General features: G+C 44.3%; 2 protein-coding genes across 2 annotated transcripts in view; one reads left to right on the top strand and one right to left on the bottom strand.

The window, feature by feature from the left end:
• ACO2 (aconitase 2) overlaps positions 1-1,298 on the bottom strand; it is a 56,283-nt gene extending 54,985 nt beyond the window's left edge. Inside the window, exon 1 of the mRNA XM_059081048.2 lies at positions 895-1,298. Within this exon, the coding sequence (XP_058937031.2) occupies positions 895-930 (36 nt within the window). The 5' untranslated portion in view covers positions 931-1,298. The remainder of the gene's footprint in view (positions 1-894) is intronic.
• On the top strand, positions 1,050-8,678 carry PHF5A (PHD finger protein 5A). The gene is made up of 5 exons (XM_059081126.2): positions 1,050-1,142; positions 1,274-1,516; positions 1,946-1,969; positions 2,470-2,636; positions 7,256-8,678. Exons 2-5 carry the CDS (start codon positions 1,465-1,467, stop codon positions 7,343-7,345), a joined length of 333 nt encoding a protein of 110 aa, XP_058937109.1. The 5' UTR covers positions 1,050-1,142; positions 1,274-1,464; the 3' UTR covers positions 7,346-8,678.
• Positions 8,679-13,225: the final 4,547 nt, after the last annotated feature.

Genomic DNA, 13,225 nt, shown 5'->3' with positions numbered 1-13,225 from the left:
CATCTAGTAATTGAAAAGCAACTAAGTATGAGCTCAAAATACTCCATTCTGGTACTCTCACAAATACAAATGTCAGGTCCAGGATCACACTCGGGCTCAGAAAGTTCTCAGGGCAGGCTGACATGAACAAGAACAGAGAACAGACGGGTAGTGGGGCAGATGCTCAGGCCACAGCACTTCGGTAACATTCAGAGAGAGCAGGAACTTTTACCTACTTTCTAACAGTTTCATCATCTATCAAATGAGAATAGTCATCTCACCAAATGATTATATGAACCAAATGATATGAGGAATTAAGTCTTGCAATCTTGTGCAAAGGCGAGAGACTACTGTTATCGTTATTAATTACTACATCTGGGCACGGAAGGCCCCCTCGAACTCCTGGCTATATGTTCCGCAGGATCCCCACAAGATGGAATAGGTAATAGTTTTTTTCCTCCAAACTTCAGGTTTGGCAACCACGGATGCACCTGGCTAGCAAGGGTCTGCTGTTGAGAGATGAGAAGTGAGGACTTCGGGCTCTGAACCTAGCGGGCTCAACAACCACCGCGCCCCCCAGTCACCTTGTCCTCACCTTGAGGAACGGCAAAAGAAAAAGAAAAAAAAAAAAAAAAACTCTACAGGGGAGAAAGTGCGGCCCTCAAAAGAGGTGCCTCCACTCTTCACCTGGCCGCCGCTTCTGAGACCCACGCTTCCAGCGGGGCGGAGACAAGGGTGGGAGAGCTGACTGAGCCGGGGACGCCTTGACCTCGGGCGCGGGGCCCGCTGCAGGGACAGGTACACGAAAAGCCGGCCGGAGGTCGGGCCCGCCTCGCCTTGCCTCGCCCACAACCGTAAGCACAGGAGGACGCACCCCGCCCCCGTGAACCCAGAGGGCCCTCAGTTCGCTCTCACCTGCAGCCGGGTCACCAACAGGCTGTAAGGCGCCATTTTGTGCACTGACAAAGATGAGGTCGCTTGAAAATGACGTGCACACGGCGTACTTAAAGCCTTCGGGTAGGGGGCGTGGCCTGAATAGAAACGCAACGCAGTGAAGGCTGGGCCTACCCAGAGGCGCCGAGCCCTGCGAGCGCCTTGGGAGGAGCTCACGTGTGAGGAACCTACAGGGGAGAGGACAAAGCTGCATAAAAACACTTGAGGAAGTAAATACCGGGAACGAAGATGTGTTATCGAAGTGCAAGCTTCATCTTTGCACTTTGCAATTTGTATCTTCCATTCAGATCTCGAAAGGTTTATCTGTTTTTCTTTTTGATGACTTTCATGCACCTGCCAGGACCTGACTCCCCAGTAGGACGGAAATTTGTCTTTGAAATGTGATCGCGCGAGAACGACCGGGGCTTCGTGCAAAGATTGTAAACGCTGATGGAAACCTAGAGAACCAATCACGGCGACCAGGAGGCAGGAACAATGGAGGTTAAAGGTCGGCCGGAAGTTCCCTAAGTTTCCGGTGGCATAGAGGGAGCTATGGCTAAACATCACCCGGACTTGATCTTTTGCCGCAAGCAGGCTGGTGTTGGTGAGACGGCCTCCTGCCCCCGATTGTCTCGGTGGGGATAGTATTAGAACCTGAGGAGTCCGGGGTTCCCATCACTTCCTTAGGGTCTTGCCTCAGCGGCGCCACGTTTCCCGCCTCACCGTCGGTAGTGTAGGAGCGCGTGGGTTTTTGGTCTCTGATGAAAAGAGGGCGGGGCGTGCGTGATGGGAGCCTGAGGCGGGCTGCCGGGATGGGGTCCGGAGAAATTCTCAGTTTGCCCAGGACCTGGGAGGGACTTCGGGAGGGTGTGGATTTGGTTCGGATTGAAGTTTATGAGGATAAGATGGAAAGACTTCCTCAGGGCTCACTGTAGTCCCTGCTCCTGTCCCCACCTCAAGCTCGAGGATGTTTGTCCGCTCTCCGTCAAAACCTTAATCCTAATTGTACTCTTTACCGTCTTTCATTTTGCAGCCATTGGAAGACTGTGTGAAAAATGTGAGTGGAACACGCCTCCCCAGACAGCCCACCCGTCCCACTCAGTTTCTGTGGAGACAGCCAACGGGCATTTCCAGCCGTGCCGCTAAGAGGGCTTTGAGTAGATGTGACTGGAAGCATGTTAACACAATGCCAGGCTGCAACTAAAGGCCACCGCCCCACTCCAACTTGCACATTTTAGACACTAATTTGAGAACAGTCTCTAGCTGTGGACCAGAAGTAGCATGACCCCGTCCCCAGCACACACAGCGTTCTGCCCGTTAATCATATAGACTTATCTACCAGGTGCTATTCTAAGCTCTTTACCCATTAGTTGACTGACTTTTCCTGTGTGTTGTGGAGATTGAGCTGGACACTAGGTAAGCCAAGTTTTGTGATGCCAAAGTAGCAGGCCCTAAAGTCACCATCAGAAGACCAGTGTGTTTCCCCATTAACAGGAGGAGGGCAAAGGACTTGAAGTACTTGCACGTGGGCATGACTCCATTCTCTTTTCCTCACAGGTGACGGCAAGTGTGTGATCTGTGACTCCTATGTGCGTCCCTGCACCCTGGTGCGCATATGTGATGAATGTAACTATGGGTCTTACCAGGGACGCTGTGTGATCTGTGGAGGCCCCGGGGTTTCCGATGCCTATTATTGCAAGGAGTGCACCATCCAGGAGAAAGATGTGAGTATATACTAAGCTTTTCATTGGAGCCTCCCTTGTATTTAATAACACTTTGCCATCCACTCCTGTGGTCTGTGGATGACTATGTTCATCTAGCCATCTAGGTTATAATTTCTTCAAGGTCTGTGAGCCAAACTGGATGTAGTCCAACAAAACGCACTTATTGCATCGAGGACAAAAATGCAAGAGGCAAATGTTTGTCAACACTGGCAATTTGGAAAGCCCTCTCTTCCTTTGATGTCTCTCTCTCTCTCGTTATTTTTTTTCTCATTATTTTTATTCAGAAATAATATCCTTTTTTTTTTTGGCCACCCACCCCATGGCTGTGGGATCTTAGTTCCCCAACCAGGGATTGAACCCAGGCCATGGCAGTGAAAGCCCAGAATCCTAACCACTAGGCCACCAGGGAATTCCCAGTATCCTGCATTTTTAAGTCCTAGCACAGTGCATGGTGTGTAATAGCCACTCAGTAATTCTCTTAACTGTCGTTAAGGACTATTTGGGTGGATGTGGTGGCTTCTGAACTTGGGACAGTTCAAGTTGATTTCAGCTCGAAGTGGCTAGAGAATGCTTTTGGTTTGATTTTGCAGAATTGATTGCAATTCTTCTTATGACATTTTTGCCCCTTGACATTGTGTGGTGGCAGTGGCTAGTTATTCAACTTCTTAAGCCACATGCCAGGGTAGAGGGCTGTAGGTCTCTACCAAAAGTAGGCTTCTTGGGGAGAGGGGTGGGAAACCCATGAGTCAGCTTTTATTCTTCTTATGACACAATAAAAGGAAGTGTGATATACTACCGATAGGCTAGTATAAGGCATCTGGTTACCTAATCTAGGATAAGGCGTAAGGCAAAAGATAAGTAATTCTTGGGAATTCCCTGGTGGTCCAGCGGCTAAGACTCTGCTCTCCTAATGCAGGGGACCTGGGTTTGATTCCTGCTCAGGGAACTAGATCCTACTTGCCACAACTAAGAGTTTGCATTTAAAAGAGCCTGCAACTAAAAGATGCCACATGCCCTAATGAAGATCCAGCAGATGGCAACAAAGATCCCACGTGCGGCAACTAAGACCCAATGCAACCAAATAGATAGATAAATAAATAAAATCTTTAAAAATAAATAAATATATATATATATATATATATATATATATATATATATTTTTTTTTTTTTTTTTTTTTTTTTTTTTTTGTCTGCGTTGCCTGGCTGTGGAATCTTAGTTCCCGGACCAGGGATGAAACCCAGGCCCCCTACAGTGGAAGCACACAGTCTTAACCACTGGACCACCAGGGAATTCCCAAAAGATTAATAATAATTCTTAATATTTCCTTATGCAGAGTAGGTAGTTTTATATATATATATATATATATATATACACACACACACACACACACACACACACACATATGCTGTCTCTCTTATTCTTCACAGTAGCTTTGTTAAATAGGGATTATTATTATCTCCATTTACAGCCCCTCACCCAGCTAATAAGTGGCAAGTCCAAGCTGTCTGACTAAACCTAGTGGTGTCCTTTCATAAGGCCTTTTTTTTTTTCTTTAACCCAACTTATTATTTATTTATTTATTTTTGGCTGCGTTGGGTCTTCGTTGCTGTGTGCGGGCTTTCTCTAGTTGCGGCGAGCAGGGTCTACTCTTCATTGCAGTATGCGGGTTTCTCATCGCAGTGGCTTCTCTTGTTGCGGAGCACGGGCTCTAGGCGTGTGGGCTTCAGTAGTTGTGGCACGTGGGCTCAGTAGTTGTGGCTCGCGGGCTCTAGAGCATAGGCTTAGTAGTTGTGGTGCACGGGCTTAGTTGCTCTGCAGCATGTGGGATCTTCCCGGACCAGGGCTTGAAGCTTGAACCTGTGTCCCCTGCATTGGCAGGCGGATTCTTAGCCACTGCGCCACCAGGGAAGTCCCTAGTGTTAGTTTTTAAGTATTACTTGGAAGTCCTGGATTTTCACCAGGACCAAGTCCAGCATAGTTTTTTTGTTGTTGTTTGGTTTTTTTCAGGGTAGTTTTTGTAGCTTGCTCTTGTGACATAGAAACAGACTTGACATATAGCCCTCCTCAGAAAGGAAATCCATAGGCATTGAGTTCTTCTTGGTGGTTGCTACAGGAGCCCATCTTAGGCTTCTCCTGGGAATGTTTTAATGGACATGTTTAGTATAATGAAAACAAGCACTTGGCAGTCTAGTGTCTCCTTTTTTAATGAAATTTTAGAAATGAAGTGGCCATTAAACATGGACATTCAATTCAAGCCATAGCTGCCTAAAATAAAGATGCCATATGCTCAGAACGGGAAAATCTGTCATCCTCTGGGAGGATTGAGAAAGGATGAAATCTGTATTCAGGCATACAATTGGTTGATCTTCCCGGGCCAGGGCACGAACCTGGGTCCCTTGCATTGGCAGGCAGATTCTTAACCACTGCACCACCAGGGAAGCCCTCGAGGTTTCTTAACAGTCCTTCCATCTTCCTTTTCATGCTTTCCATTCACAGGCATATTCACAAAAGCCAGCCAGTTCCGATGCACACATCCTCACCTCTTCACAGCATTGGTGGAATTTGGGAACAACCACGAGACCCACAGGAGATGTGTAGAAAATAAAAAACAGGAGTTTAGGCAAGAAAAGCCAAAGAGCTAATAATCCAATGCGTTGGTTTTCCGATTTTTTTTTTCAACTTTTTAACATGTAGAGTCCCATCTTCAAAAAGTATCTTACACAGAAGCCGTGTGTGTATATGTGTGTCTGTGTGTTAGGTGAACCGTCATGAAATTGCTGATGTTTATTTTTGGCAATTTCTTATAATTTATTAAGGGCTGGCTATATGCTAGGCATTGTTCTAAGTATATTGATTCTTAATTCTGTAAGGTTGGTTCTACCATTGTAGTAATTTAATATGTGACTAAAAAGAGACACAAGGAGGTTAATAACTTCTCAAAATTCAGGTCACCTATCTCCAGAGCCTACAACCTTTTTTTTTTTGTTTTTTTTTTTTTTGGCGGGGGGTACGTTGGGTCTTCGTTGCTGAGCGCGGGCTTTCTCTAGTTGTGGCGAGCAGGGGCTACTCTTCATTGCGGTGCGCAGGCTTCTTATCGCAGTGGCTTCCCGTTGCAGAGCACAGGCTCTAGGCACACGGGCTCAGTAGTTGTGGTGCACGGGCTTAGTTGCTCTGAGGCATGTGGGATCTTCCCGGATGAGGGCTTGAACCCATGTCCCCTGCATTGGCAGGTGGATTCTTAACCACTGCGCCAGGGAAGTCCCTACAATCTTAATAAGAGTGAGAACACAGCTGCACAGGTTGGGGGATGAGTCCTACTGTCACCTGGCACCTCTCAGCACTCTCTAGGGCTCTGTAAATACAGTTTATATACATTGACCTGATCCAGTCATTTTATAGTTGGATACAAATCCAGACAGAAGTGGTTTGCCCCCAGTCACACAAGTCAGTGAGGCAGAGTAAACCTGAACAGGCTGTCATCATACCGTAAAATTTCAAAGCATCCCTAAAGGGCTTAAAGCACTGTTGTGTTTAATAGCAGGCTACCTGGGGCCAGGAGAGGCAGCTCTTCCCACATTTGTACCAGGACTTTCAGTACAGATTACGTGGCTTACTTGAGTTCACCCAGCAAGCCATTGGTGGGGCTGGGCCCACAACCTGGCTTGCTTAAGCACACCAAACTCCACAGATGGTGGTTCTCAGTGTAATACATGGTACATGTTTTCTAGAAAATAATGAAATGTTAGTGTTGGCTTTGTGTGGTTTCAGAGATTTTTGTGCAGTGTTGATATCAGTCCCCAAAAAGAGAAGTCAGCTGAATTAGAAATGAGATGCCTAAGGACTTGATTCATTAATTCATTCTATAGCCCAATGTCACAGGAAACAGCTACCTTTGACATGGGTGTTTAATAAAATGAGATCTAAGAAGGTTTCTTCCAGTAGCAATTCCCCCAATTTTCCTCCCATCATCCCAAGTCAACTGATTGGAATCATCATTCCTGCAAAACACAGCTTCCCAAGGGCTTCACTGAAACCACTCAAGCTCACAAAACGGCCAGGGGAAGGTGTCACTACACATCAGAGTATGAGCTGTCAACAGTTGTCTCTGGCACAGGAGCACTCTTCCCCCAAGACCATGTGTCCGGTTAAGTGAATTAATACGGACACATCAAACTCACTATTCTCTTATGATATTTAAGATGTAAGGTACTATTTCCTAAAGTCTTTAGTTTTTTTTTTCCGTTGGTATTTTCTCCTTTCTTGGGATAGTGAAAGAGAGCTAGGAAGCTTGATCTGTATATGATTATTACCATTTCTTACCTCTCACTTGGAGAAAATCCTTTGAACGCATTAAAGAGTTTTAGATTCTTCCTCCACTATATCATATTAGTAACAAAAGTGGGCTAAGAATCCAACATTATAAGTGCAGGCCACTGGATAAACAGTGGACAGGCCCTGGGCATGTTCTAGGTGTTTAGTAAATACTTGATTGGTCAAATAGGATAACTGAACTGGTAAGATGAATGGCTAAACCATTAATCCAAAAGTTATTTTTATCTTAAATTCCTCTCAGTTCAAGCTCAGAGACTTTTAACAACTTATCTATTCTGTTTTCCAGAGAGATGGTTGCCCAAAGATTGTCAATTTGGGGAGCTCTAAGACAGATCTCTTCTATGAACGCAAAAAATATGGCTTCAAGAAGAGGTGATTGGTGGGCTGCCTCTTCCTCCCCCCGTCAAGCTGCTGCAGCTGCCAAAAGAAATGCCTACAGAAAGGAAATGGAGGACAGAGCATCACCTGAATTGCCTATTTGTACACTGGCACCTTTCCACCCTTTCCTCTCCTCTCACCCAGCCATGGTAGGAATGGAAAAAGAGATTCTTCGCAGAGCACTCTGGCAGACCGTACCACAGACAAATTAATAGATTGGTTCATGGCATTCCTTAAATTCAAGAAGCAAGGCTGTGTTAATCCACATCGAGAAGTTCTGTACACCAAAAGCTTCTAAGACAGGAATGATATATCATTTCAGTCTTCTGTTTGAGGAGCTGACTGTGAGGCTAGCTGCAGTGAGAAGCATGGCCTTGCAGCAGCTCTGATGGCAGCTGTCCTTGACGAAACACCTGCAGTGCGGTGGGGGCTCTCAGAACAGTCGATGTGGGCATTTCATCTTGTAACACCCACCAGGTGGTGCTGCTTCATGTTATTTTTCTTCTAAAAATTGGAAACCCTTTCTGTTGCTATTGTATTCATAAAGTAGGTGTTTATTTTCTGGTAGTCAGCCCCTTCCCAATTTAATTTTAACTCTAGGAATTTTAGTCACCCAGGAATTTGTGATTCAAAATAAAGGTACTGGGATTCATTAAGCACCTTGTTCTCTTATTACTACTGGAATTCAAAACCACCCATGCCTTTTATGATAGGTAAACCAAAGTTATTTTTAGAAACTTTGCTGTTTCCCCTTCCTGTCCAACTTGAATATTGAACTGAAGAGATGGCTTCCAGTAATGGTGAAGGCAATGAGACAAAATGTACTCGAATGAGTTAGAACTGAACTTGGTTGATTTGTCTCACAAAGTGCATATGTACTCACATTAAGGATATGAGGGGAGGGGTTTCCCTGGTGGTGCAGTGGTTAAGACTATGCACTTCCAATGCAGAGGACATGGGTTCAGTTCCTGGTCGGGGAACTAAGATCCCACACACCTCTCAGTGCAGCACCCCCACCAGAAAAAGAAAAGGATATGGGAGGAGGTTGGTTTAAGTAAATTCAAATTCAGACACATCCTTTACCCTAACTCAACTACCTGTACTTTTTGTCTGCTAGAGGCAATAAGCAAGTTATCCTGAGGAGCCACATTCATAATTGGAGACTTCCAGTCAAGTAGGTCTTTGACACCATAAATCTGAAAAAGGTTGTGAGTCCTGGAGAATCCAGGGGCCTGGCCCAGTGTTACACTGCAACTCGTTGAGATGAAAGCCTTCTGACTTCCTATCAGGGTTTTATCTTGGATCAATAAAACTTGGTTATTTGTAATGTATTGAGTGTCCAAAATAGAATTAAGATAATCTCTGCCTTTAAGGAATTTAATAATTGAGCTTGCCAGAAATAGCTCAGTGTAACACAGGGGATACACAAAGGAAGGGTTCTGGGCCTCACATGGGGTACCTCAGGAAGGCTAGGGGAAGCCCACAGCCATAGGGCTGCCTGAGGGCTCCTTTCAGTTCCTCAAACTGCCATTTTCCTTCCTGCCGCGGTGCTTTTTACCTCTTTTTTACCTCTGAAGCTCTGCTTCCCTTCTACTAACTCCTACTCATCCTTCAGACCTTAGCTAAGTATTTCCTAAAAGATGCCTCATCCAAGCCCCAATCTAAGTTCCTCTTGTTATACTCCCGCATAGCACCATAAGCATTTTGTTGGTAGCATTTGGTAATATTGACTGTCATCTAGTAGGCTGTGTTCCATGATGGCAGGAAGCAAGTCTGTTCTGCCCAGCAGGTAGCAGGCTCTCAGTATTGAATGAATAACTGAAGTCATAGAAACCAGATAATAAACTGGGCTTTGAAGGCCATGTTGGAACATACAGGCAAAGGGGGTAGGGTCTGCCGATAAAGATATTTGTGGGGGGGAAACAGTTTGAATGGGGTGATGTGTTTGGGGAGCTCTGAGCAGTTCTAAAGCATCAGGTGAGGGTTACGGTATATCAAACAAGTTGCAGAAACCAGGTAATTTTCAGATTATAACTAGAATCTGTCATTTGATTCTATAGTAACTTTAGTTTTAATGTCTAATATAAGTCAAAATGTTTTGTTTTGCTAAACAAATCAATTTCTAAAATTTGTTTATTGGGACTTCCCTGGCAGTGGTTCAGACTCTGTGCTTCCAATGTAGGGGGCACAGGTTCAACCCCTGGTGGGAGAACTAAGATCCCACATGCTGCGTGGGATCCCCCCGCCAAAAAATCCATTTGTTTATTAACCACCTTGGTCTACATAACATCTTGCATCTCCAGATGTTTGAAAAGCTACTCCTTACTTTCAGCAAAACACCACCTTAACTGTGCTCTGTGAGTCTTAGTGTGTATGCCTCTAAAAGTTCTTGCAAGGGAGCTTAAAATTTAATGCCCAGGAGGATTTCCACACTGGTCAGCAACAGGACAAGTTCAACCTCAGTCTGGTGAATTCTGCTGAACTCTGTTCCTCTGTCACCTAATTTTATAATCCCATTCTCCATTTGTTTGCTCTCTGAGGCCAAGAGAATGATACAATACAACGAATAAGTTTAAAACGCCTTAGATAAACAGCATTCAAGTTCAAATCCTTAGTTATCGTCTATCTTGGACTTTAGAATAAGTCCTTTTCAGTTTTTAAAATTAGAATAATGATAATACTAAATCCTCTATTGGGAAAACATTGCTTACAAGCTGAATTTTAACCTCTAATAGTATATAGTTCTGTGAAAAGAATTAGAATAATGATCTCAGCCAACTGTGTATGGCCACGAAAAATCAGAATGGGCTTAAAAATTATTGCTTTTCTCCATTGTTGAAATAAGCACTACATATACAGGTCTAGTTGAAATAACTCATCAGAGTCAGTCTAATAAAGTGGTTCCATTTCCTGGGTTTATGATTATTACTATTAAGTATTCAGTGTTTGATACATTCATTTCTAGGATCTAAAAAGGATGGGTGTCTTCCAGCTTCTCAGATATACTCTGTACACATATGGTAATTTAATCCCTTTAAAAGTATAAAGAGAAATGTGTGGGCTTTACAATCAGTCCTGTATTTGAATTCTAAGCTGCTATTGACCTTTAGTGAGGTTTTCAGTGTTTTCTTTTTCTTAATGCCTCCCTCTTTGGGTTGTAAGGATTAAATGTGACCTCGTAAGTGCCTGACCCTTACTGGGAAGGCTTTACATCATAAATGGTAGCTCTTTTATAGTGGGCCTTTACTTCATAGATAAACATTTAAGTTCTAGCATTGAAGATCCTCCATATGGTTCCCTCTCTTCCCTACCTCAGGTTTTCCTCTATTCATTCTCTGCTGTTCATTAGGCAGCTGAAGGGAATTCCTCACACACAGCCCATCTTGGCTCTGTATTTCCTTTGTTTGAAATACCATTCCACCACCGTCACATCATCCAGCCAAGTCTGTACCTTTTCCTTCTAAGCTCCTAACATCTCGTGAATGCTTCCAGATGCACCATACCCCACAACAATCTCTCATGTCTAGTACCTATGTATAACAGAAAAATCTCATGAAACATTTACTGTCTGTATAGTATTTTCAATTTATTCTATTCTAAAAAAAAAACACTGGGCTTCCCTGGTGGTGCAGTGGTTGAGAATCTGCCTGCTAATGCAGGGGACACGGGTTCGAGCCCTGGTCTGGGAGGATCCCACATGCCGCAGAGCAACTAGGCCCGTGAGCCACAACTACTGAGCCTGCGCGTCTGGAGCCTGTGCTCTGCAACAAGAGAGGCCGCGATAGTGAGAGGCCTGTGCACCGCAATGAAGAGTGGCCCCCACTTGCCACAACTAGAGAAAGCCCTCGCACAGAAACGAAGACCCAACACAGCAAAAATAAATTAATTAACTAATAAACTCCTACCCCCAACATCTTCTAAAAAAAAAAAACAGTTATTAGAAAAAGGGGTCACAAATTCAGTCTGGGTAATATAAGTGATTAAAAAGGAGGGGTGGGACTTCCCTGGCGGCCCAGTGGTTAAGACTCTGCCCTTCCACTGCAGGGGTCACGGGTTCCACCCCTGGTTAGGGAACTAAGATCCCGCATGCGGAGCCTTGCTGCCAAGGAAAAAAAAAAGGCATGATGGTCAATGGTATGTGGCACTGGGCCTCAGTGTCTGAGGGACAATAGGGAGTGGTAGGGACCTTGGAACCAGAGAGCACAGGCCCTGTCTAAAGAAGACAGTTGCTGTTCACGTCCAGACAATTGCCAGCTTGAATACCCAGTGTTAATAGATCTTTTGAATTTAGGACAAGTGGCAAATTAAGATATTTTTGTGCAATCTCCCAAGTTTTAAGTGTTGTCAACTTTTTTTGGTGGGGGGGATAGGGACCATTTTTAAAGTCTTTATTGAACTTGTTACAATATTGCTTCTGTTTTTTTTTTTTAATGTTTTGGTTTTTTGGCCCCGAGCCTTGTGGGATCTTAGCTCCCCCACCAGGGATCAAACACACACCCCCTTCATTGAAAGGTGAAGTCTTAACCACTGGACCACCAGGGAAGTCCCTGTCAACTCATTTTTGAAATTTTAATGTGTCAGTATATGCTAAGGCAATACATCCACCAGATGTGGACCTTGGCCTGCCAATTAGCAGCTTCTAAATTAAGAAAATTAACTTCCCAGGGAATCAAATTCAACTGACTAAATTTCAGAGGGATTGTATGTCACTATATTTTGACCTGTAGCTCTTTATAGTTTGAAGCAAGGACATACAGGTGAAAGATTCTTTGCCTTGGAATTTTCCTGCCTTAAAAAAAAAAAGGACTCCAGTTCCCATCTTTTCCCAGTTATTCAGTTCCTTATCAACTCTATCCCCAAGTGGCCTCTCTGCCACCACCAAGGCTACAATGATACTTTCTTTGAACACGGTAGTTTTAGTGTCTTAGCCAAAGACAGGTTTGTTCACTTACCTTGTTTACTAGAATTCACTCACATCAGGTCAATACATAGCAAATCATTTGCCCTTGGCATCCATCCAATCACTCTTCTCCAAAGCTAATTTCTGTTGTGGCTCTTTGCTCCTGCCCAGTTGGAGGAGTGGATCTGAAGAATCAAACTGAGGAACTATTTTCTTGGATAACTTAAAAGAAACTACAAAAATTTCCCACCCCAACATGTGTACATGAGAGAGCGACTCACCCCTGAGAGTTAATTGGGGCTAATTATGACTAGCCTGACTTGTCACAACAAAACATCTGGCATAACTTGCTTACTCTCAGACAGGGGAGCTGCCTCCACCCTCTCCCCAAGCACACGCTTACTCCTGAAGCTCACCATTTTGAAAACAAAGCGTATGCCTGTCAACGTATGATTATTCCAAGTGGGAGGGGACTCTGGAATGCCTGAGTAGGAATTCAGCTCACAATTAAACCCTGGCAAGATGAAATCACACGTTGGGGAGAGAAAAAACGTCCTCCTCACCACATGATAAATGGAGACATCAATGGTGATTGCCTTTTTCCCCTCTATTTTATTATTTTCCTATTTATATGCTAACCCTTTACCCAGGGATCCCATTTACCAAGAAGCTGGATTTCTCAGTTTTGTTTCAGTGATATTGCGCAAGGCGGGTGTGTTTTCAGCACTGCAGGGGAGATTCGAATAAATATAGGAACGCGCAAAAATTCAACACCTTCCGTCCAGAGATTCACTCCACTCTCCCACAGCCTGCAGTGAACGGTAGGAAATGTATACCCTTTATCTACTTATATGGACTTCGTCCCTCCTTCCTGTGATACCCTAGGAGAATTCGTTTCAACTCACTTTCACCTTTCTCATCCTGTCTTGTAAGGTTTCCTATTGGGAAATACACAATGAACTGAGCACAGCACATGTA

Source organism: Kogia breviceps, chromosome 12, assembly GCF_026419965.1.
Source record: "Kogia breviceps isolate mKogBre1 chromosome 12, mKogBre1 haplotype 1, whole genome shotgun sequence".
NCBI classification, from domain to species: Eukaryota; Metazoa; Chordata; class Mammalia; order Artiodactyla; family Physeteridae; genus Kogia; species Kogia breviceps.
This window is presented reverse-complemented; position numbering and strand designations above follow the sequence as displayed.

Coding starts and splice junctions, on each gene's coding strand:
- PHF5A (XM_059081126.2), top strand. CDS start 1,465: ATGGCTAAACATCACCCGGACTTGATCTTTTGCCGCAAGCAGGCTGGT. Junction 1,517..1,945: donor CCGCAAGCAGGCTGGTGTTG/GTGAGACGGCCT, acceptor TTCATTTTGCAG/CCATTGGAAGACTGTGTGAA. Junction 2,637..7,255: donor GCACCATCCAGGAGAAAGAT/GTGAGTATATAC, acceptor TCTGTTTTCCAG/AGAGATGGTTGCCCAAAGAT.